We start from the raw sequence: 23,546 nt of genomic DNA on the forward strand, positions 1-23,546 counted from the left end.
TCTCTGAACACTCCATAGGTATCAATTGTGGTCTCAGGGTATGCCAACATTTATCTGAATCAGCACACTGTCCACAATCCCTCCTCACCTCTGCTATGTCTAGCTTCTTCTCTCCCCAACCTTCCAAAATTCACTCCTTCACTTTTTTGAGCAAATCATCTTTCTCATACTCCACCGTCCACTCTTTCCTCTCAATAGAATTGATCCCTTCTTCTTCCACCATAGCAATCTGATAATCATACCAAATGCTTCTCGGTACCTCCTTAACAGATAAGGGGATAGGACTCAAACAATCATCAACTTTGTTCTGCAGCACAGGCACATACTTAATCCTCTAATTGTAATCCTGTAATCTCACTGAAAGTCTGTCAATTCTTGCTGAAGCTTTCACCATTCCACCAGTTGTAAGCAAAGTCAACCAAGGCTAATGATCAGTTCTAACATCAAACTCAGTCCCCAACAGAAATGCTCTAAAATGTTCCATGCCCAATACGCCCCTGAGGGTTTCCCTCTCAATTACTGAATACACTTGCTCTGCAGACGTAAGACTTCTTGATGCAAAATCAATCAGAACCTCCTTTGTACCATCCTCAATTTGTGTAAGCACAGCACCCAAACCTTTTCCACTCGCAACCACCGTACGCACACTACGCAAATCCGGATCAATACCTTTGATGGGAGCTGCATTACATTTTTCACTCTTTAACTGCTCAAAAGCTTCCACACATTTTTCTCCCCAAACAAGTTTGCACCTCTGTCTCAAATCATAAGACTTTTCTGCAATTCTTTTTTTACAAACTTTGTGTAGAACTCCACAAGGCCTAAGAACGAACAAAGCTCTTCTTTATTCTTCAGTTCCAGAGCCTCCTTAACAGCTTCAATTAGTTCTTTCTGTGGAGAAATACCTTCCTTCCCAATCACATGACCCAAACATGTTACTCTGTTCTGTGCAACACATTTTTCATAATCTGCCACTAACCATCTGGCTTTCAACACTTCTACGACTTCCTTTAACCTCTGATCATGCACTTGTCTGTTCTCTCCGATTATCAAAACATCGTCTTGAAAGTACAGAACTCCACTAATACCCTTCAGAACTTCACTCATCAGTCTTTGAAAAACTGAGGCTGCTGAAGCCAAACCAAACAGCATTCTGACATATTGGTAGCATCCAAAAGGAGTTATGAATGATGTTATCTTCCTGCTTTGCTCATGTAACAGAACTTGATGATAGGCTGATGACAAGTCCACTGTTAAGAACCACTTCAGGAAGAGGTGTGGCGCCGCGGCCAGGGCGACTGACGCTGGAATCTGGGGACCACGGTTCGATCCCCGGCTCCGGCGGCAGGTTAGCCCAGCACCATGTGACTGTGGGCAATAGCTCGCTTAATCTTCCCGACGGCCCCCAGCGCCTAGAGACCCTTACGGGTGATTGTGCGCTTTACAAATGTGGACTTTACTTTACTTTACTTCATTCCTTTTGTTTGGTCAAAAGTTCATTAAACTTCGGTAACGGAAATCTGTCCACCTGTATTTCTCTTTTTACATCTCTCAAGTCCACACATAATCTAATTTTTCCATTCGACTTGCGTGCCACTACAATTGAATTGGAGTCATCCATTCCGATGACTCTATTTGCTCAATCACTCCAGCCATCTTCAACCTGTTCAACTCTTTCTGCAACTCAATCCGCACAGCAAATGGAACATTTCTCACTTTAAAATTTACTGGAACTGCACCCTCCTTCAATATAATCTTGGGCTCAAACCCTTTAAGCAAACCAGTTTTTCCTGGAAATACTTCCTTATAATCTTCACACATTCCCCCCCCCCGAATTATCTCCTTCATTCAACACCAACATTTGTTCCTTACTATTTGGGTTGAAAATGATATCCAAACTTCTTTGATCCCTCATCCCAAAACACATGGCCCATACTCCTCCACATACATCCTTCCTTCAGCTCTTCGACCCTTAAAAACAAAAGAAACATCCCTGCACCCCACCATGGGCATTGTTTCCCCCGTGAAACTCGCTGGTTCAATGTCACAAGCTTTAAGTTCCTCTCCAATCGCATCCACAACATTTTCCTTGCACATTTCTAAATTGATTATAGTGTAAGGTGACCCTGAGTCTGCCACCAGAACGACAGGAACACCAGCAACAACTATCTCACAGGACAGTTTACTTCCTCCTTGACTCTTAACATCCAAAACTGCATCCTTAACCAGAATTACAACATCATCCTCTTCAGAACACTCTTCATCAGTGTCATTCTCTTTGTTCACTCTGACAGACACTTAATTCTCATTCTAGTATCTTTTCTTCTGCAAGCACGTGCAAAGTGTCCAATCAGACCACAAGCAGCACACTTCTGATCTCTTGCTCTACAAACCGTACTATTAGCTAAATGCTCGTGACTCCCTCATCTGTAACAACTCAGAACACCTTGTCCATCCCTCTTGACATCTACTCTAGTAGGAACAGTAGACTTCCTTTGCTCCTTAAAATCTTGTGTTTTATTACTCAGTCTTTTTGCTAATTGTTTTACTAAATTTCTTTTCATTTACTGCACAAACTTCTTGCTGCTTTTTACTATCCTCTAAGGCTGCTTTTGCGCATCTCAGTGAAACTTCTGCCTTTCTCAAAACAGCTAGAACTTTGTTCAAGGTGCTCTCACCCATAGCCCATAATCTTTCCTGCACCCTTTTATTGTTTGTAAGCATAATTATCTGATCCCTTATTAATTCCTCTTGCAGTGGACCAAATCTACAAGGTACCGTAATAAAAAAAAAAGGCCAAATAATCATCAATCGTCTCATTTTGGTACTGTTTCCTACGGAAAAAAATTGTACCTGTCAATTGCGATACTAACTGTAGGTGCATAATACTTTTCTAAGTCCTCTAATGCTTTACCAAAAAAATCAGTTTCATCTTCGCCTCGTACTTTCTTTTCCATGTGGTTATACTGTTTAATTCCCTCTGGACCCAAGGCAATTAAACAGTATACCTTTCTTAATGTCTGGTGTTAGACTCTCATTGTTAATAGTAACCATATCATTTTTAAAGTAGTCCTTCCATTTTTGTCACTTCATGCGTGCCAGGTTCTGGTAAAAATGGAATCGGAGGTGTTAATGTGAATGTCTGTGCTGCACACATTCTTCAACTGAATTTTTATAAATACAGTATTTTAAGCTTGCTCCTTGACAACACCTCCAAGATTTCCTTACAAAGGAAATAATGCACAATGAGCTAATATTGTAAAGTTTACAATCAGAATATAACTGCCACAGGTGTGCGCATCACCGTGAGTAAACGCACTCCAAAACTGATGCACAATGAGCTATTTTTGTAAAGCTCACCAGAAGAAAATAACTGTCACAGGTGTGCGCATCACCGTGAGTGAACACACTCCAAATCAAATGTGCGTGTCACTGATAATAATGATGAACATTTCGAAGGTTTTCAAAGAACGGTGTGACATGAAGTATTAACACACTGTCCTCTTTCTGATGTGCGTTTCACTTCTTTCCGTAAATCTTCCTCCTGAAAATGGCTGCTTCCTATGTGTGATGTCACCACTATGCATATCCAACACGTTGTTAACTTCCCGGTCGATGATGGCCGTCAGACGTCAATCACGCTCTCCTCGCGAGACTGCCTCTGTGCTCCCTCATCCTTGTCCTATCTGCCGAGTTAATTACATCACTGGCCTCTCATGCTTCGTTAAGCGACATACACAGCTAGGCCTCAATGCTTTATCAACACCATTACTCGCAGCCGCCAGTCGCCGCGTTTCGTCCACTCCTGAGCTCACCTTCCGATCCTCAGGTAATTCTTTTTTTCCAACCTTCTGCTTTTCGTAAACTTCATTTAGTTTTTCTTTATTCCTCTTCCACTCAACTGTATCATACGCGTAGGTTTCCACAGAGTTGCCGCTTGTCCCCAACTTGTAAAGTATAACTCCAAGTCTTTATGGTAACTTCCTTCATTAGCAACTCTGCCAGCACAGGACAGCAAATACAGTTTAACAGGACAAAGCTCAATCCCAACTGCTGCCCCCAGAACTCCCACAATCCTAGATTCAAACATACCTCACAACGATACAGGATGCATTCCAAATGTGGAATGTAGCAACACCACAAAGTCATACATTACAATTTGGCGACGATTCTTTGCTGGAGCACCAAGAACCTAGGCGTGAGGGAGTTGAGCATTTGACAATTTCCATCATGTTTTTGGATTCCTTTTGATTACTTTGCCGCAAGCTGCCTTCTTTCGAGAGCTTAACTCGATCTCTAGCCCTACTTGGAGTCTGCCCCTTGTTTTTGGTGGAAATTTGGAATTCCACCGTTCTTCACGGACTGTGTTTACCGTTGAAGTACAGCCATGCAACTGTTTCGTAGTCTTACCCCTTCACCGCTCCACTGCAAATTTGGCAATCCTCAGTGCTCCGTCTTCAGCCAGGCTTGATGTCGTCTCCGCATGTCTTTGTGTGACGTGTTACGCACCAGCAATGTGCGTATCCTGGCAACTTCAAGAAAATGACATGGGATAATTTTTGTCACTGCTAGAGGTTATGCCTTTAGAACTCGAGTATCTTAGCAACTTCCCTACAGATGCCTTGCGTGTACATCTATTCCTGCTGTTTTACACAACAGTCTGTTTTATTTAGACGCTTCAATTACAGTTAACGTCTGTATATTACCTGCAGACACTACTTTTGAATGGAACCTCGAGACTGTTTCAATTGTTATCCTGCGTAACCTATATTCCTATTTCTTCTGTGTTCATTTTTCTTCTTCTTGTCATTCTAGTACACGCTACACACAGCTTTTTATCCTTTTATCTAATTTTTTTTCCTTTTCCAATAGCGTGTCTGTTCATCACTGATCCGCACAGCCAACTGCAACAGATAAATTATAATGTACACAGAATTACTCACTAACCCCTCCACAACCATTTTGGCCGGCTGGTGGAGAGCCTTTTTTGAAATTGCCAGACTGGTAATCCTAATTCCAAAATCGTCTCAATTCCATTAACTTGGATGACAAAATGAAACCTGAACAAAAGAAACACATTCTTTTACATTCTATTGGTCCTATTGGGTTGAAAGTATTCAAACAGCTACCGAACACTTTAGGTGTAGGTAATAGTAATGTGTTTGATGCTGCAATTGCTGCATTAAATACATATTTTGTCCCTAATGTATGTATTGGGATTGTTAGTTATAACATTTTTTAAAGGACTCAGTATGCAATTGTAAGGGTGCATGAATATGTAGCAACGGTACGAAAACTTTGTCTAGATTGTAAGTTTGAAGGATTACTAGAACAACTCATTAGAGATCAAGTTGTCATGTATGTGAATGATCCAGCTATTCAAGAGAGGCTCTGGATTACTGATGACGCTGAGTTATCATACATTTTAGCCATCGTAAGGTAGGCTGAAATGTCAAGCAGCAGTTTGAAAGAGGTTAAAGGTGAAGTCACTGACAAACATAGATGATATTGTGAGCAAAAAAAAAATTAAAGAAAGGAATTACATTCCGACTGATAAAGTTTATGACAAGGAGAAATTGGGAAAAGTGTAAGGTATCAAGCTAACAAAAAGGAGGAAGTTTTAAGATGTTATCATTGTAACAGTGATTCATATTTGGCTCACAGTAAGTCTGGTCATTACGCCATAGTTTGCAAGTCTAAGAAAATATCTAAAGTTAACTATATCGAGGAAAGTGAGGATTCAGATGTTGAGGAACGTGTTAATAGGCTTTTTCATACCAAAGATTCATTTTATTGATGGTAAAAGATGAATGCAGTTCAACAATAAAACCTATGTGATGAAAATTGGTGGCGTTGAAATCAACATATATGCCAATTCAGGTTCACCTTATACAATAATTAATGAGGAAGTGTGGAGAAAAAACTTTGTGAAACTTATTGGGGAAAAGTTGTTACCCACGAATATTAGTCCAGAAAGTTTCTACTGGTGAAATAATTGATATGCTGGGTTACTGGTGCTCAATTTTCAGATTTGAGAACAAGATGAGCCAAGGAAATTTGTACATTGCAAAGAAGGGACCATTAGTATTAGAGTGGCATGATCAAGTGAACCTGAATATGATTTTAAATCCCAATAGCTCTGAACCAGCAATGATTGTTGACGATTGTGAGGATATAGGAAAGGTTATGCTAGAGACATTTCCTAATGTATTTTCTGGTAAAATTGGCTATCTTACTAATTTTGAACATTGTATGATTCTTAAGGATTCAGCTATACCAAAAATTCATGAGGCTAGAGACATTCCGTTGTTATTGAAGGATGAAGTAAAAATAGAGTTAGACAAGTTATTACAGGCAGGGATTATTGAGGAAATTGAAGCAGCGGAATGGTTATCACCGGTGGTTATCGCCAGCCGGAGTAATGGCAAAAGTAGGCTTTACATCGACTTACACTACCTTAATAATAATATTATTACAGACACATTTCCTTTACTTAAGATATCAGAAATGCTTGCTTCAGTAGATGGTGTTTGTTGGTTCACTTCCTTCTACCTATCTTCAGCATATCACCAAATCTCTTTGCAAGAAGACTGTAGAAAATATACTGCATTTATCACACCGATGGGGTGTTTCCAGTACATCAGGATGCATTTTGGTTTGGGGTCTGCACCTGCAGTCTTCCAGAGATTAATGCACCAACTTTTTGGTAAAATCAAAAATGTTAAATGCTTTCAAGATGACATTTTGGTGCATGGTAAATCCAAACAAGAACATGATTCAGCCATAAATGCTGTTTTAGAAATCTTGAACAATAGGAATCTCACAGTTGAGTTTTCCAAATGTAAGTATGCTAGGAGTTCAGTTTCTTACCTATGGCATGTTTTGAGAGCGGAAGGAATTTCACCCAAACCAGAGTTAATTGAGGCCATCATTACAGCACCAGTCCCTTCTAACAAGGAGGAATTGAGATCCTTTTAGGGACTGGTGGAGTTTTACTCCAAGTTTGTTAGGGGATTTTCTAGCAAAATCTACAATGTAAGACAATTGTTAAAACAGAGGAGTACATTTTGTTGGTCTTATTTGTGCCAACAGGAATTTGAACGCATTAACAAGATTATCAACACAGCTCACAAGGTACACTTGGGGATTTCAGCCACTTCCAAGAAGTTTACGCAGATGTACTGGTGGCCTGGTATTGACTCTCAGGAAGTCAGTGTGGTAGAGTCTTGTCCTCAATGAGTAGTCTCCAACAAACAGTGGAAGATGCTCAAGAAACCATTATATCCTGTTCCTTTTCCTGATAGGCCTTGGGAAAAAAACTGCATTGGATTTTGCTGGGCCTTTTACCTTGCTACCAGTTGAAAGGAGGTATTTGCTAGTAGACATTCACTACTTCTCGAAAATTATTTATTATTCTTTTGTCGAAATGGCAAACACCTCTTCTGTGATTCGTTTTCTTGAAAACATCTTTAAGGTGGAGGGTCCTCCATGTTCCACTGTCACAGATAATAGTTTGCATATTGTTTCCAGGCAGATAGAGGCCTGTTTGAAGATATTTGATATCAAACATTTACAAGTTCCTCTTTACAGTCCAACTTCCAATGGACTTGTTGAAAGGGTCAATTAATTTCTCAAAGAAGGCATCCAAACTGCTTTGGCGCTAACATCTGTGTGGCAGATTTCCTGCAAGAAAAGGTCTGGGCTTATATTATTTCTCACCATTCCACCACTGGGGTTACTCCTTTCAAGGCTCTCAGAGGGAGGGAACCTAACTCTAGTCTTATGCCTGATTTGTTTTGCAAGTTTTCTGTATGTCAGAACCTGGTTGAGAGTAGACATTTGGAAAGCAGTGCCCAACTGGTCAGAAACAGAGTGGTAACAAAAAAGTTGGCGCAAACATTATTGCACGACAAGCACAAGGCCAAGTATACCTATTTTGCCATCAATGATTGGGTGCTTATTAAAAAACGTATACAGTCCATCAAACATCAGCAGCAATGAGGGTTACATTTCCACTTCTCAAGGTACTGATAATTGTACTGATGTTTCTGTTATGCAAAATGAGACAAGCCAGAGAAATGTGGTCTCTCACTCTCAATGTATCATTAGACCACCTCCTAGTTTGCCTGATTATGCTCTTTCTTAGTTTTTTTTTGTGTTTAATGGGGGGAGGGGGGTTATGTGGTTGTGGTATTTCTTCCTGTTTATTGCCCATGCATTACTGGCACGTGATCTGTGTTCAATTGAAATGCCTCTCATTCTGTATGTCCTTTGTTACTCTGACTGCGAGCCGTCTCACGGTTCGATCTCTCGGTTAGGCAGTTGCCAGCTGGACTCGGACGGAGAGGTAGCTCGCTGTCGTGGGCCTTTGTACCTTACTGGAAATAAAGTCTTCTTCAAAAGTATTCCACCTGTGTCCTGGAAGTCCTTTACCCCCCCACAATAACATAACATAACATAGCATAAACTAACTCTTAGACATGGTTAAAACATCCTTGAATATGAGTTTTTAATGTAGTTTCAAAGTGTTTTAATTTCGGCATGTTTTAATATCAAATGTAAGAGGAAGCACAAAGCTGTTTTAACAAAAAAATACTTTAAAATGGTCAGAGGAGCGAGAATTCCTTTAGGTTCTTTTTGAACCCTCCCTAATTTCTTAACATAAAAGAGCTTTGCATTTTTCCATCTTTGCCAGAAACATAGTATATACATTGCCTGTACGACTGACTGATTATTCAGATTTGATTCCAGTTGAATGTGGGCCTATGAAGTGTATAAGGGGAGGACAAGAACATGGATAAACCAAAGGCTTTGGGTTCTGTCCAGCAATGAAAACATTGTTCCTTGGAAAACCTCACACCCCTCGTTTACAGACGGGATATACTGTGCCATGACGAAATCAATGAAGGATTGAACTTATGGACCACTGATTCCCTTTGCCAGTTTTAGCAGTGAACATCAAGTAAGTTGCTCTGGTTTTGGAATTGGCCGGAGCTGAGCTGCCTGTTCCTCGGAACTATCTCAGAAAATATTTGTAAGAGGAGGTCTTTCTCTACTTCTTGCTTGAGCTGCTTTTGCGAGTTTTCTTTTACATACAGGAGCACATTTGATGTTTCATAGTTTGCTGTGAGATACTTTCCCTGCAGTAGCTGTTGAGGCCTCTAAGGGTGCCCTGCAGATCTACAACGGAGTTTATAAAAGGCCACAGTGTGTCACCTGCACGCAGAAGCCTTGGTATCAGTTCTCCTCCCATGTCATATGGATTGGTTCCTGTCAGAGATGTGGAGTTTAAATATCACTGGGGTCAGAGCACATGCCTGTGTCATGCCTCTGGTAGTGTGTGTTATCTTTCCCCAGGATGTCTTATCACCATGTTTTCCATATATCAGGTATCCATATTTAATGTCTTCATCATTGTCAGCATATGCTGTCCTGAAATGAATGAAGCAGGCCTGAGGTCTGATGACCCTGATGCAGCATGCTGGCTTGTTAGCACTGAAGTGTCCTGATGTTATCAGTGGCGCTGCTGCTGTCCGTGAGGCCTATCTGATACCGTAGTATGAGATCCTGGCCGTCTGCCCATTTAGAAGGTCGCTTAAAGGTAAGGAGGCTGTAGAATTGGGTTTCATGTCGCATTGTGGGGTCATTACCTCTTGTCATTTCGAATATATGGCCTGATGGATTCTGACCAAGTCAGGTGCTCTGTGGCTGGCGAGGGAGGAATCATGCCTCATTTGATGTCTCTGAATAAACCCCATCTAACCGGTTTTTCGTGTGTGATGCAGTCACTTTGACATTTTGGCGATGATCGCCAGCCATTTGTCGTGACTGAGACATCAGATTATGGAGTGGGAAGAAAGGTGAGGGAGGAGCTCAAGTGTCCAGGTTCTACGGCCTGTGAAGTAAGACTTCATGCCCTCCCTGTGTGGAGTCTGGAGCCATTGGGAGGCAGCGCAATCGAAACAGATAAGTGCACATGACTGTCGTGACGGAATTTCAGGTGCCCTCTGATGTTTGAGGTAGCGGATGCCAGTGCGTCTGGTTTAAATTGTTGGGACTAGCTGGAGGAAGAGAATTCCCTGGGCCGCCTGTGGATCGCAAGCAACTAAGTAACAACCATGCTGGGAGCGCAGTCAGCAGTTACCAACTTAGCAGAGTCTTCTCAGTGTGGACAGAGAGCGTGTTAGACTCTCGTTCGCGTGACACCTGCCTAACTTTAGAAGAAGCATACAAACTAGCCGTGTGCCTTCCATCAAGATTGTCTTGCTAAATTGTTCAGCCTTTCTCAGTGCCTACCTGTGTTTGTTGTGTTTGTCCACATGTCGGAGCGGTGAGGGAGGTGTGGCTCTTATCACATGACTCATTAGAGCAAAAACCATGGGAGACATTCTCTGTTTGGATTAGGATTACGTATCTGCAGAAGAAAGCTCTGTGATACAGCTGTATTATTTCAAGTAAACCTCCCTTTGCCTTCTGTTTTTACATTATGGCGAATGCCTCTATAGTGATTCCACCCCCATTCCTGGCACAACAGGGTCAACCATCCATGCAGTGGTAAGAATGGATTGATCTATTTGATAATTACATCCTTGCTATGGATGGGTTAAAATTCACTCCAGAGTGTTAGAAAGTGTTGTTGTTGGGAACAATTGGCAAAGAAGTGCATCATATCTTGAAATATTCACCCCAGATGTTAGGCAATGACAATCAGCCTGTTGAGGATGTGTTCCAAGAAGCTAAATTGTGTTTAGAAAAAAGGTTGCCAAGGAGGAAAACATTGTTATGCCATGATACAAATTGTACACTAGACCGCAAAAGTCAGGTGAATCTCTGGATGAGTTTGTTTCAGGTTTACGAGAACTGTCTATTAAATGTAAGTTTGGGCAAATGACTGATGAGTTAATCAGAGATCAGCTTCTAGTTCAGTGTTTTAGTAATAAAAACACAAGAACGTTTGTGGGCAGCGAAGAATTCTTCTTTGAAAGATGCCATTTCCATTGCCAAGGTGGTGAAAGAGTCAGAGCGGTGCATGAAGGAAGTGAGTAGGAAAAAAACTGAGGGAGAGGTCGCTGCATTTGGGAAAAAGGAGGAACTATTTAAAGCTACTACTACTAAATGTAATGATATGGCCCAGAGAGGGCCAAGATATAGAGAATGCTCTAGGTGTGGAAGCATGTATCATTCAAGTGACTTTAAGTGGTGTTTTGCTTCAAACAAGGATTGCAGGAAATGTGGGCATAGAGGACATTATGCCTGGGTATGCAAAGAGTCTGCAAAATCTCATGTGGCTGTCACTGATGATTCTATATGGGAAGATGAGAACAAAGATCGGGCATTGATGGCGCTTCCTGGCCCTGAGGAAGAGGTTAGGATTATTCGACCTAAGGCATCGTTCCAGATTTTGGACAAATGGGTAGCCACATGTTTCTCTTCTCCCCAAAGACATTAATCCTGGGTGTACCAAGGAGAGATAATCGAGGTGTTGGGGTACTTTTCAGCTCCCACTGTGTTCAAGTCACGACAAATTGTATGTGGCCACCCATCCTGAGGTGGGGACATCAGGTTGACTTGCATATTATTATTGATACACATGCTCCCGAGCAGGTGTTGTCAGTGACACTGAAAAGTGAAGCAATTCTGATATATTTCTTTGAATTTATAGGGTATTATTTATAATAAAATATGCTGAAATTCACACAGGCTACAAGAAATGACTGGTAGATTTCGTTGGCTGCCGGTCAACTCTGGTAAAAATACTGCAATCACACCCAACGGAAGCTCAAAATAATTCTCTTGTGTTAAATGTGGGATCCTGCAGGGAATTATGCATATTTCTAAATGAATGTGAATAGAATGATATAACAATGAATTTCAGTGAACACAGAGAAATTAAGACCCTGCTCTGCAAAACCATTTTATGAATGTATGTATGTTTGTATCCATATATATGCACACATATATTCTCCACACTCGTCTCCTTCCCCACACTGTTCAAGTCAAAGAAAAGAGACAGCCAGGACTCAAAGTACTTCAACGTGTTTAATTTTCTCAAAGGCAGCAAAAAAATAACACCCAACATGTTTCAAAACCTTCGCTTCTTGTTCACGGGAACCTAATGTTGCTTTGGGCCACTGCTGATAGCTACATTTCAACGGACAAAAATGTGTCACAGAGCCAGACGAGAGCTAGTGGATAGGGGACATCCCCTGAGGCTGGGATTGAACCCTGACTTATTTTGCTAGCAGTGCGGCAAATAACCTTTGAAGAGCAAAAATCTCTTCACTTCGGAATTGTGGAGAGTAGCTCCAGGCCGTGTTAAAAAGCATTGAAAAATAAAATGGATGTCGGGCCCCGGGTGAGCACGAAATTGCTCCAGGGACGCCACCACGAATCCACTTATGACATCGAAGCAGAGCAGGTGCCCCTTCTGGTTCTGGTGTCACAGGTTTCCAGATCCAGTCTGGCATGTGGAATATTCGAAGGTGAGAATCTACAGGTAGAAGTATTTATCAGAATTAAATTGTGTTTACTGCGCTTGATTTTCTGACCCGGCAACTTAGTCATGATTTAGTAAGGTTTACACACACACACATACAATTTGGGCCATAAACCTCACTTATAGGTCATGGTCTCCACACATCGGTAGGAGATAAGTCACAGTTCACAACAGTGGGATCACTGGGGACTATGGCAAGAATACCATTGTTAGGGTCTTTCTTGTCTAAGACAGCACTTATCTTAAGGTTGAACTTCCCACTCTGAAATTACCCAGGGAGCACATGCAGGTGGCTGACAATAGGAGGGAGGGAATGGTGATATATAAGGAGATATGACTAAATTGAATTGGATATCATATCTTGGCTACACACAGAATGCAATTTCCTCATTTATCTTAGCACCCTCTGTCACTGTGTATCTATATTTGCTCTAAATGTACCTTAAACATAAGCTGCGTGGGCTAATCACTGTGAAGCGCTCTGATGCCCTTGGGTCAAGTTAGCAATATATAAAACTCAATAAATATAAAATAACATTTTATTTTAATGTAATCATGAGCCACACATATTGATGAACGGAATGAGCTTTAATATGCACGGCTCATAACCTGAAATTCTTGTGATGTGAAAAATGATTCACAATATAATAATTCTTTGCTTTTTTGTGAGTGATTGATACAGCACGTCTTCCATTTCTAAGCGCTATAAAGAAAACAAACTGTCTTTACCAAATTTAGCGGAACTCTGGTAGCATTCTCAGACTGTGAGCCCACACATCACTTTTCCACTGTAAGGTAATTAACTTAACATAGTTTATTATGGCGATATAAACTTTCAGCCATTGTGGTAAACAAGGGATGACGACGACAGATCAGGCATAAGTACTTGAGGAGCATTGCAGTTATTCTGAGTCCATTCCCACAGCATTACAGTTTACAAAAAGGTGAAATGGGGAAATGTGTGTAGTTACACCGACATGGCTGCTCTGCTGCACTTGTGTCAGTAAAAGTGTCACACATAAGGCCTTGAAATATCTGAGGATCACACTGAGAACATGGAAATCATGTCACATGAGCAGAGTGAAACCTTGGTAGCTATAGGTATGTGAGCTCCAGAGGATGAGATAACACTTCCCCAGTGATGAGAAAAGCTTTCATATCTTTAAATAACATCCACAGCCAGAAATAACGTCTCAAACCAAAGAAATCACTTATTTTTCTCTCTGAGTCTATGAAACTTGTGATTTTATGGAAAAAAGTCACAAAAGGTGGTATTTTCATATAGATTGATCCTTGTAATGAGAAAAACCACAGCTCACGCCTGTAATAAATTGGAAATAGCTGGAGAAATGAATTTATAAAGCGATTTTGAAAACTGGACAAGGGGCTGTTTAGCTTAGATGTAATACAATAATTAGACTAATGATTTTGACGATAGAGATTGTGAATGTGAGGTATACAAATGCATGTAATGCTGAATTTTAATTCTATTTCACTGACAGCAACCTCTGCCTGCAGACTAACCCAAGGACCTTGGAGTAAACCAGACAGACTGGGGTCCAGCTTTAACAATATCTGAGGCAGTGCAACACAGCAAGGCAACTGGTTGCACTGCGTCAAATGGAGAGGGCTGGAATGTGTCATATTTACTAATGTGTGGCATATTTCTGCTCTCTAATTGCTCTGTGTAGGAAGGTGGCTACCTGACTATGGTTACCCCAGATTTTTTGCCTGTGTTTAACTGGTTTTTTGACTTAGTTGACCTGGTTCCCTGCTAATCAGGGCCCCAGGCCATCTGCTCTCTCTGTAAAATGGATTGCATGTACCCTAGGTACATACCACAATTGGAAATGGACTCCTTGTCAGCCCCTGTATAATGCACTATAGGTGCCCAGGGCATAGGGGCCACCAAGGCCTACCAGGGGCTGCAGCATATCTTTTGCCACCCCTGGCTGGTTCTTAAATTGACACAACTGGCTGATCACTCAGCTGGGGTAAGGTGGTGTAATCACCCCTTACTTAAGTATAGTATACCTATATCTAAACCTATATCTGGACACATATTAACCTGTGAGCCACTCCTATGGAAGGCCTCATCAATCCTGGAGGCAGAGTGCGTGGTTTAATGTGAGGTGGAGCTCTAGCATGAGCTGAGCCTGTCTGCAGCTGTCGGGAACAACTCCCTAAGCTGTTTCAGGATAATGCCATACCATATACTCTTAAGCGCCTTATAATCCTCGCGGTTATATAGCAACTTTGGTTTGGCTTTATCAAAACATGTCGTGTAAGGTGTCATACGATTTGGAATACTATCCCCTCGCCAGTTCTGGTGACGGGGATAGCATTCCACCCCTCTAGAGGGGTAAGACATGTTACTTTGCTTGAATGCGGTTAATTTCTAAAAGGTCCTTAGATCCACAAAATGGATGCCTCTGCCACAGACAAGAGTCTGACCCCCTGAAGCTGACCGAAACTCAGCCAAATGGGGCCTGGACAAAGGGTTTCCTGTCGCAGGGAGGTGTTACCACCCCCCAGACAGGAGATAGTGGATTGTAGCAGGGAGGTTTGAAAGAAACCAGACACTGCCTGGGGAGCACAAGGCTGCCCCTTGCAGGATCCGGCCAAACCGGTTCTGGGGCACTCCAGCCCTCGTGCCAGGGCGGCCTGGATCAAAGGAAAGGGGTGTATCCACCCCCTTCCTGGGTCCCACCCATAGGAGGGGACCTAGCAGGTAATCCAGCCCCCCAGATTCGAATAAGAGTGGGAGCAGTGCCAATGCACTTCAGATTATCCTGATGAAACATACGAAACAAAACTCTGGACCCTTCGACATCCTACTCGACGTAGAAGCCCGAAGAATCTCCCTTGTGGTCAAGGAGTGACCACACTGTGCAAACAGGCACCATCCAGCCATCGACGTCTGCTTTGTCGCAGTTCCCGCCGGAACTCGAGCGACAGAGATCGACGAGATCAAGCTTGCCTGCCTTCCAACAGCCCGATCCACAGTCCCTGCAGAGCTGAGACCCGTGGAGGCGACCGGAAGCGTGGGGCACGCCATCTTGAAAAGACCACGAGACGCTGACCGTGCAGCCCACGAGTGACCCTCGAAGCTGTACATCGGGGTTTGAGAAGCCCCAACCCTGAGCCACACTTGCACCGAAGTTCAGCCCTCCACACTCGACGAGTGCTGCGTGGGGCCCTTCTGCTTCTTTTGGCTCAACGTGTTGGCCCGGTCACTTGCCAGCCGGCTAGTGGCCCCTGTGCCGACGAAACTTGAAATTCGACCTGCGAATCTGGTTGCTCCAGATCTGCACCAGCTCCCCTGAAAAGGAGCCCCCACTCGGACCCTCCTGGTTCGAGTGAGAAGCAATCTCCCGGTTCCGCGTGGATTGCTTTTGCCAAGTGTTGTTTGCTCCAATCTTGAAGCCGACAGCGCCGACGGCGAGAGCCTGCGTGGGACAGATCGTGACCTGCTCCTGGACGTCGTAGATGCCCCAGAGCCCACGTGACAGGGGAGAGAAGCTCCTCGACGACCACCTGATTGCGCCCGACATTGCCTGGTTCCGTCCTGGTTCCACCCTGGTCACTGCTGAGTGACCCAGACTCTGTCCCCTCTGCTTTCAGGTACTTTTCGACTTGAGTCCACCCTTGGACTCCACCGGACCCTTCTCTTTCACCCCGCCTGCAGCCCTTTCAGCTTCAAGCACCAAGAGCCTGCGTGACGAAACCCGACTCAACTTCGACCCTGTGCACCCGCTTCCTGTGGGTGAGGTAACTTTGCTCCGCCGGTGTTCCCACACTGGTACACATCTCTAGGGTCTGTGTCTTAAGTTTTGTTCCTCTAGGTTCAGCGGAAGTGTCCTTAAACTTTAACTTTACAACTTTTACGCACCATTGGTTAACATTGGTGCATGCGTGCGCTTTCCGCACTGCACCCGAATCCCGTGGGCCTCTCCCGACTTCAGCATTGCTTGTCCCGACTGCTCCCAGCGATTCCCTAGGCCCTAGGCCTAACCACTGTTCGATTGGTATCTCTTATACCACTTGTTTAGTATAGGGTTTGAGTGGCCCCCCGCCCTCATCCATAATTGTGCAACTTTGTATGTTTAAACTGTGCTTTTGATTTAACGCTTGTGCCCCTTTATTCATAAAGAATACTGGGGATGGTTTTTAGTAATAAATACATATATTTTTATAATATATACTTGTGTGGTGTCCTTTCATTTGATATTACAGGATTGTATGTGGTAAAACAGCTCGCTTAACACGACCTCTTAAGTTAAGCCTTTAGGCTGCTTAGTCCATGCTACCCCTAGGATAGCTTGTCTAATAAGGTTGACTTACAACCAGACACCATAAGGGATTGTTTGGTCTGATAACCGGTGGTTCCAGAATTGGAAACATCACCTATCAGGCCAACTTCTCACACTCTGGCGTACTACGTGCTGCCGAGTGTCAACGCAGTCAACCTTGAGTAATGGTGCCGGGGTTCCTGCATTGCACGCAGGAAGGGATACCTTCCTCGACAAAAACAATCCTTGGAGGTGTTTTCTTCTTTCTGAATTAACTGCAGAATGCAGCATACATAGAAGAAAAAACTGAGAGAAATAAAGATATTTCTCCTCTTTCAGCCTCTACTGGGAAGGCCTACAATTTTGACGCATTCCCAGGTTTACTTGTCTTGGTAAATCTGTGAATGCACCACAATACATGGGTTGATGCGTGGGAATGCCCACTCTCCACCCATGGAACGCCTCTCTGGGGCAGAGTAACGGAAGGCAATAACTTGCGCTGCCATGTGTTACTCCAGATTTACCGAATCACGCAGAGCCACACATTTTGACCGGGACACTTGTTTTCTATGCGATAGAGTGCAGGCATTCCCAACAACTTTGCTTCAGCACGGGCAGAAGCAGAGAAATAAAGTATTGGAGTTGGCTTTCACTGGCACCCAGGAAGGGTGCTGGCAGGGGGCCTTTGGAAGCCCCCAAGAGCCCCAACGATTTGTTATGTTGTGGGTGCCCCGGCTGGGCACCCAGGGTAAAACAAGCAGCTGGCTCCCACTATAAAGGCTGTGCGGGGAGCCGGCTAGGGTTGCTGGGCCCTGGGGCACCTCCTGAGGCCCAAACGTTAGTTTAGGGTGTGGTTGTCCTGGGTGGCCCAGGACACCCAAAAATAAGAATATATATATATATATATATATAAATAATAAATGAGCAGCAGGTAACACCAATGTATTAATTTCTGCTCCAGTAGGAGCACTCCATAAGTGCAGCAGAACTCCAGCAACAATAAAAAAAAACATAGCAAGTGTTTTGGGTCATTTAATCCCTGACCCCAGGAGAGCTTACCATATTTTTGAAAAGCACAGCGAGCTTGAGCAGTAAGGTCTTTAGCTGGAGTATAGGTATAACAATAGTGACTGTGCATTATGGCCTGAAAAATGTAGCAAATAAGCTTGAAAGACATATTAATCTATTTTGTAAAAAATGCCTTAATGAAAATATAGTCAGAATCACTATTATTAAACACTGCAATGTGTGCATTTATGAAATATACATTTAAATATAGTTATTGGGGACTTTTTGATAAATGCCAAAAAGAACAGTTGATGGAAAGAATGCAGAACAATGTCATACATTCACCCGAGTACAGAGATCTGAGCCTAAATTCATCGTCCCTTGCTCACTCTGCCACTGGATTCAAGCTAGCCTGGCTGATCAGGGCTTTTAGCTCCAAACCGGTCCCAGGATGCTTGTTTCCAGTCCAAGGAAGACATGGATTGGCAGTTCGGGCTGGACTGTTCCTACAGGGTCAAGATTGATTTGCATATAGCTGTGTCTGAACTGGGTTGGCGGAATGAGCTTAAGAAAGATGATGGATTAAACCTAGATCTGTGACTGGGGGTGAGTGTCTGTAAAGCTTCAGCCCTCCGTCCTCCGTCCATCATCTCCTTGTGTTTACTTTGTTAGACCTAAGTTGGCAGGGTATTCCCAGACGTGGGTCCCTTACTCACTTTGCCACTTGATTCAAGCTAACCTGGCTGATGAGGGCTGTTAGCCCGAAACCGGTCCCAGGATGTTTGTTTCCGGTCCAGAGAAGACATGGCTTGGAAGTTCAGGCCGGACTGTTCCCATGAGGCACAGGTCAAGACTGATTTGCATATAGCTGTTTCTGAACTGGACTGGCGAAGTGAGCTAAAGAAAGATGATGAATTCAACCTAGATCTGTGACTGGGGGAGAGTGTCTGAAAAGTTTCAGCCCTTCGTCCATCATCTCCTTGTGTTTGACTTGTTGATAAAGCCACTTCACCTACTTTTTTATTTTGGTGCTCTGGCCCTTTGACAAAGCCAGTAGATCTTCCTTACTTAAAATGACAACTTTTATATTGTTACATGACATAGTTGGCTGTGCGTAGCTTGGAAGTTGGACGCCCAACCGCATAGCGTGCAGGGGTAAAGGTCATATTTGCATTTACAAGGGAAGTTTCCCTAAAGCTGACTCACAAGTTGCATATTGTAAGTGGCCCATCCGCATTTCAAAAAGGTACTACAACCAAATGCTTCTACATGTTGGCTCTGCATTTCATGCCGATCACCCACTTTCCATATCCTATGATGAAGCAAAAAGTTCCATATGCAAAAATATCACTTTTAAGGTACATATTTAAAATATGTTAATTCTGTTTTAATGGTTGATCAAAAAGTTTTCTTCTGAACTAGTCTATGCCCTTTTTGCCACCATTTCTTTTTGCTAAAGCCCAAAACGTCCATTCTTGCATATCTACACATTCAGCAATAGTCTTTTTTTAATCTTTCCAGATTATTCATAGTTTACAAACTCATCAGAACCCACATTTCTCAGCCTCTTGAACAAATTTTATCTAGTTTAGGGGAAGATAACTTTAGAAGGGCCAGATGTCAGCTCAGTCAATGAAAAAAATTAAACATTGTGGTTGTGGGTAGGAACTGCAAGGTTTTCTTTAATTTTTTTAATGTACTTTTAAATCCTCAGACTGGCTTGCCTCAGAATAGGTAATGAAAAGAATACCACAAGGGATGCCTACAGGACATAAATAGCGGATGGCAGTCTTTTTTCTGGTTAAGAATAAAGACTACTACTCTTTATGTTATAGTAATAGCAAGTGTTAGTTCTCACAATATTGATGTAGTAGATATCCGAAGTTAAAAGCAGCCTTGTGCTCAAGTTCCTACTCATACTTTAACCATAGCACGATTATGATCATTAAATCAATCACAGGTAAAAGCTACATACACTGCTATAAAGTTAGAAGAGCTAATGCATGCTGTATCGGATATGTTTATCTGGGTTTGTAAATTTCAGGGCTCACAGATATCAGCAGCAATGTAATTCTTAGTAATGTGTCAACAAAGGTAAGCTAAAAATGCTAAACTTTCCCTCGCCTCCGCTTTACAATAAGGTCTTAACAATAGCAACAAAAAAAAATCTTTTTAGTTCTTTCCTTTCCTGGAGGGTGTCCAAAATAACAAAAATAGTAGCACTGCCTTGCCATCACTTTCAGGGCTTTAGAAAGAAACAAGATCAGCACCTTATAAATATAAATAATATAAATAAATTACATATGAACCCTTAACAACCATCACAAATACAAGAAAATTGAAATTACCCAAAAATCAGGAGGTTTTTAACTATAACAAAATGTTTTTCCCAGGCCCAACACGCTCTTGGAACAGTACGAATTGGGTTGAATATTTTAAAAATTTGTGATTTGGGAGATAAAATTGTGAGAACCTCGTGGGATAAAAACAAAGAATCGTGACAGTTTCTCTCACAAACCTGATTTTCCAACAGTCTAACTGAAAAGCACTGTGAACATTTTACCCATTCCACATCACTAATTATGTGGCAGGAGAGCAATATGTTGGTAAGATGACAGGTTTATTGTCCTGTCGAAGTGTGTACTCATGTGTTTGGTCAAAGCTGTCTTGCGTCCAAAGCCTTTCTCACATTCAGTACATTTATAAGGCTGTTCCCCAGTGTGAATTCGCTGGTGCACGTTGAGGGTTGAGCTATCCCTGAAGCTTTTCTCACATCCATTACATTTAAAAGGCTTCTCTCCCGTGTGTATTCTCTGATGTTTCGTGAGAGCAGAGTTGTCCCTGAATCTCTTATCACAATCAGTACATACATACGGTCTTTCTCCGGTGTGTGTTCTAAGGTGAACTTTCAAGTAGTACAATTTTGTAAAGTTTTTAGCACAATTTGGACATTTGTACAGTCTGTCTCCAGTGTGGATCCTTTGATGAAACCTGAGGGTAGAGCCATGACTGAAGCTTTTCCCACATTCTGTGCACATGTACAGCCTCTCTCTGATGTGAGTTTTGAGATGCAAGAGCAGAAGCTGTCTGTCACTGAAACATCTACCGCAGGCAGGACATGTGTAAAAGGTCTCCCCTGTGTGAATCCTCATGTGCAGATGTAAAGCTGCTCTGTCACTGAAGTATCGTTCACAGGATGGGCATTTACACATGCTTTTTCGATGCACAAATTGCTTTGGTGCATCACAGGATACCCTAGATATTTCTCCATCATGGACTTTATATTTAATTTCCGTGGTTGTTTGGGTTCTAGCAAGGTTATTACAGTCCGCCATGTAGTTAAAATTCTTCACAAATTGCTTGTGGCGCCTTTCAGGAAGATTCTTCTGCTGCATAGTGTCTTCCATACTCAGAGCAGACTGCTTCTTGTTTTGGTCGTTGGAGACATCCACTGTTGGGAGGAAATGCAGTCAGACTAGATCACAAGTAAATCACTAAACATATCCACAGATTATCAAGCTGAAGGAAACCCATTATACTCACTTTTTCTTGGGTGGCTGGTATATTCTGTCCCCTCAGGCTGTGGCTCTTTCAAACCATAGACCTCTTCCTCTTGTTTACATGAAGATCTGCATGGATGGTTTGCTGTAAAACCTAGACACAAGAAGAGACATTTTTATTATCAATGGTGCACATGCTCTACAAACACAATCACCTCACGGCGGGGCTGGAATAGTTTATAGTTATAAATCTCTAGGTTGCAGCAATAAATGTGTAGGTAGCTGGAGACTCTTCACATGACATTGTGTGTTTGGGAGCTAAGTAGTACCAGTCATCATGTGGAGAACTGTATAGCATCATAGTCATATCGAGCAAGATTCCTGGGTACTGTACGTTTCTCCCAGGTATTGTTCAACGGAGATGAGTATCTCTTCATTTAAAAGGTTTCAGTATGACATGTCTAGGCTTTCCTGTTTTCAGTTTCTATGTTTAGCAAATTCTGGTGGGGTTTTTTCAGTGTTTTCAATACCTTGAAAAAACAGTGTTTATCAGTGATTACACATTTTTGTGCCATAAAAACAACAGAAGCAGTGTTTTTCCGGTGTTCATGGAATGTTTTGCTTTTATTGTTCCTTACTTTCTGCACTGATAGTGCTTGGCATGTAGACAGTGTACGTAAAGTGTATATGAGTCCAAATACATTTTTACAAATCAAACTTATTGTAGTACACTTTACAATACTTCTTCAGTTAGTCTTTGGGGAGAGGTGTGGCACTGCAACCAGGGTGACTGACTCCGGAATCTGGGGATCACGGTTCGATCCCCGGGGCCGGCGGAAGATTAGCCCAGCACCATGTGACTCTGGGCAATAGCTTGCTTAATCTTCCCGATGGCCCCCAGCGCCTAGAGACCCTAACGGGTGATGGTTCGCACTTTACAAATGTGGATTATTATTATTATTTGGTCATGCGCACTCGCTCTTTCCTTCCGATGTAAACTTTTATCTGTGAAAAGACACTCTTAACATTGGCACTTCAAACAGGCAACTCCAAAACAGCATGTACACAATTTGCAAACTCTGGCCACAGACATAGCTTTCCATACCAATACTGGTGCACCTGAAGATTATAATTCGCTGGGACAGGTTCTGCAACATATGCTTTGAACTGGGTGCATATGCCCGCAGAGTAATTGGAGCAGTCGAAAATGAAGCAGTACTTTTCAAAGTCTGGAGAAAATTCTCCTTTATGGAAGGGATCTAGAACCTGTGCAGAGTACCACAGTGAGGCTTTATTGACTTCAAATACCATGGTTGGTGAAGGGACATTTCTATGCATCATTGCAAGCCATTTCTCTTGCATTGTAAAATAAAATTTCCTGAAATGCTACTCAACATTTCTTTGCTTACTAAGTGACCATTCTAACATGGAACACGCTGCAGTGCCTAAATCACTAAAAGTGTCCCCCAGCCGACTTTCAAGGAGATGTTTCACATCTATACCAATTACGCTGAACACTCAGTAGACAAGGATGATTCAAGATTCTAGTTATTTAATTATGTCCTATACAGCAGTTATGTTTTCCTGTAAAAATCCAATAATGCAGTAGAGTGTTCTTTTTTTCACATCACAGTCAATATGCGAACGAAGATTCTCAAATTTCTTACCTTTGGCATTTTCACTTAGCAGAAATTCTGTAAATGGTCGCCACATGGATAATATAGCATTTATGGCCTCTAAGATGGAGAATCACCATCTAAATGACAGAGTTGGGATGACTCTTACTTTGAAGCCACGCAAAGTACAAAATTAGAAATATTTGTGTTTTAGTTCGCGTGCATAACGAAACAGTGCACCAGAATGGACTACAAAGTCAATAGCATTCTTAGTCAACTCTGAAGATTGTAAAGATGCTTTCAGCATACCATCTACAAAGTGGCAAGGATCTCTTACAGGGAAGCATTTAAGCCCAGGTATCGTTTTTCACAGGTCATCACACACATTTTTTATATACAGAGCTGAATCAATGCAAATACAAACAATGTCACTCCAATCTTTGTTGAACTTGGTAGAAACTTTTTGCAGCAGCATTCCAAGTGGCACTCCGTTCCATGTTTTCCAAAAGTCTGATTTCATGGTTTCACCACTATCCTAGTTGCTTGATGACAGGACTTTTTTCACATATACCTGTCACTACGACTTGCATTGAATGTTTAAAGCCTGGAGTGTTTGGCAATTCACCTATTATCA

The 23,546-nt window shown here is 42.3% G+C and overlaps 1 protein-coding gene across 3 annotated transcripts in view; it reads right to left on the reverse strand.

Annotated features, from left to right (window-relative positions):
* Window positions 1-23,546, reverse strand: part of LOC144764018 (uncharacterized) — a 284,209-nt gene that overhangs the window by 132,977 nt on the left and 127,686 nt on the right. For 2 of the 3 annotated variants that reach the window (XM_078650147.1, XM_078650146.1), the window contains 2 exons: window positions 21,340-21,450; window positions 16,982-21,247 (listed from right to left, as the gene is read on the reverse strand). The exons of the other annotated variant lie outside the window; for it this stretch is intronic. In XM_078650147.1, the coding sequence (XP_078506273.1) occupies window positions 20,373-21,247; window positions 21,340-21,450 (986 nt within the window). In that variant the 3' untranslated portion in view covers window positions 16,982-20,372. Of the gene's footprint in view, window positions 1-16,981; window positions 21,248-21,339; window positions 21,451-23,546 lie in introns of those variants that run through there. 3 annotated transcript variants of the gene reach the window in all.

The sequence above is a fragment of the Lissotriton helveticus genome, chromosome 6 (assembly GCF_964261635.1).
Source record: "Lissotriton helveticus chromosome 6, aLisHel1.1, whole genome shotgun sequence".
NCBI classification, from domain to species: domain Eukaryota; kingdom Metazoa; phylum Chordata; class Amphibia; order Caudata; family Salamandridae; genus Lissotriton; species Lissotriton helveticus.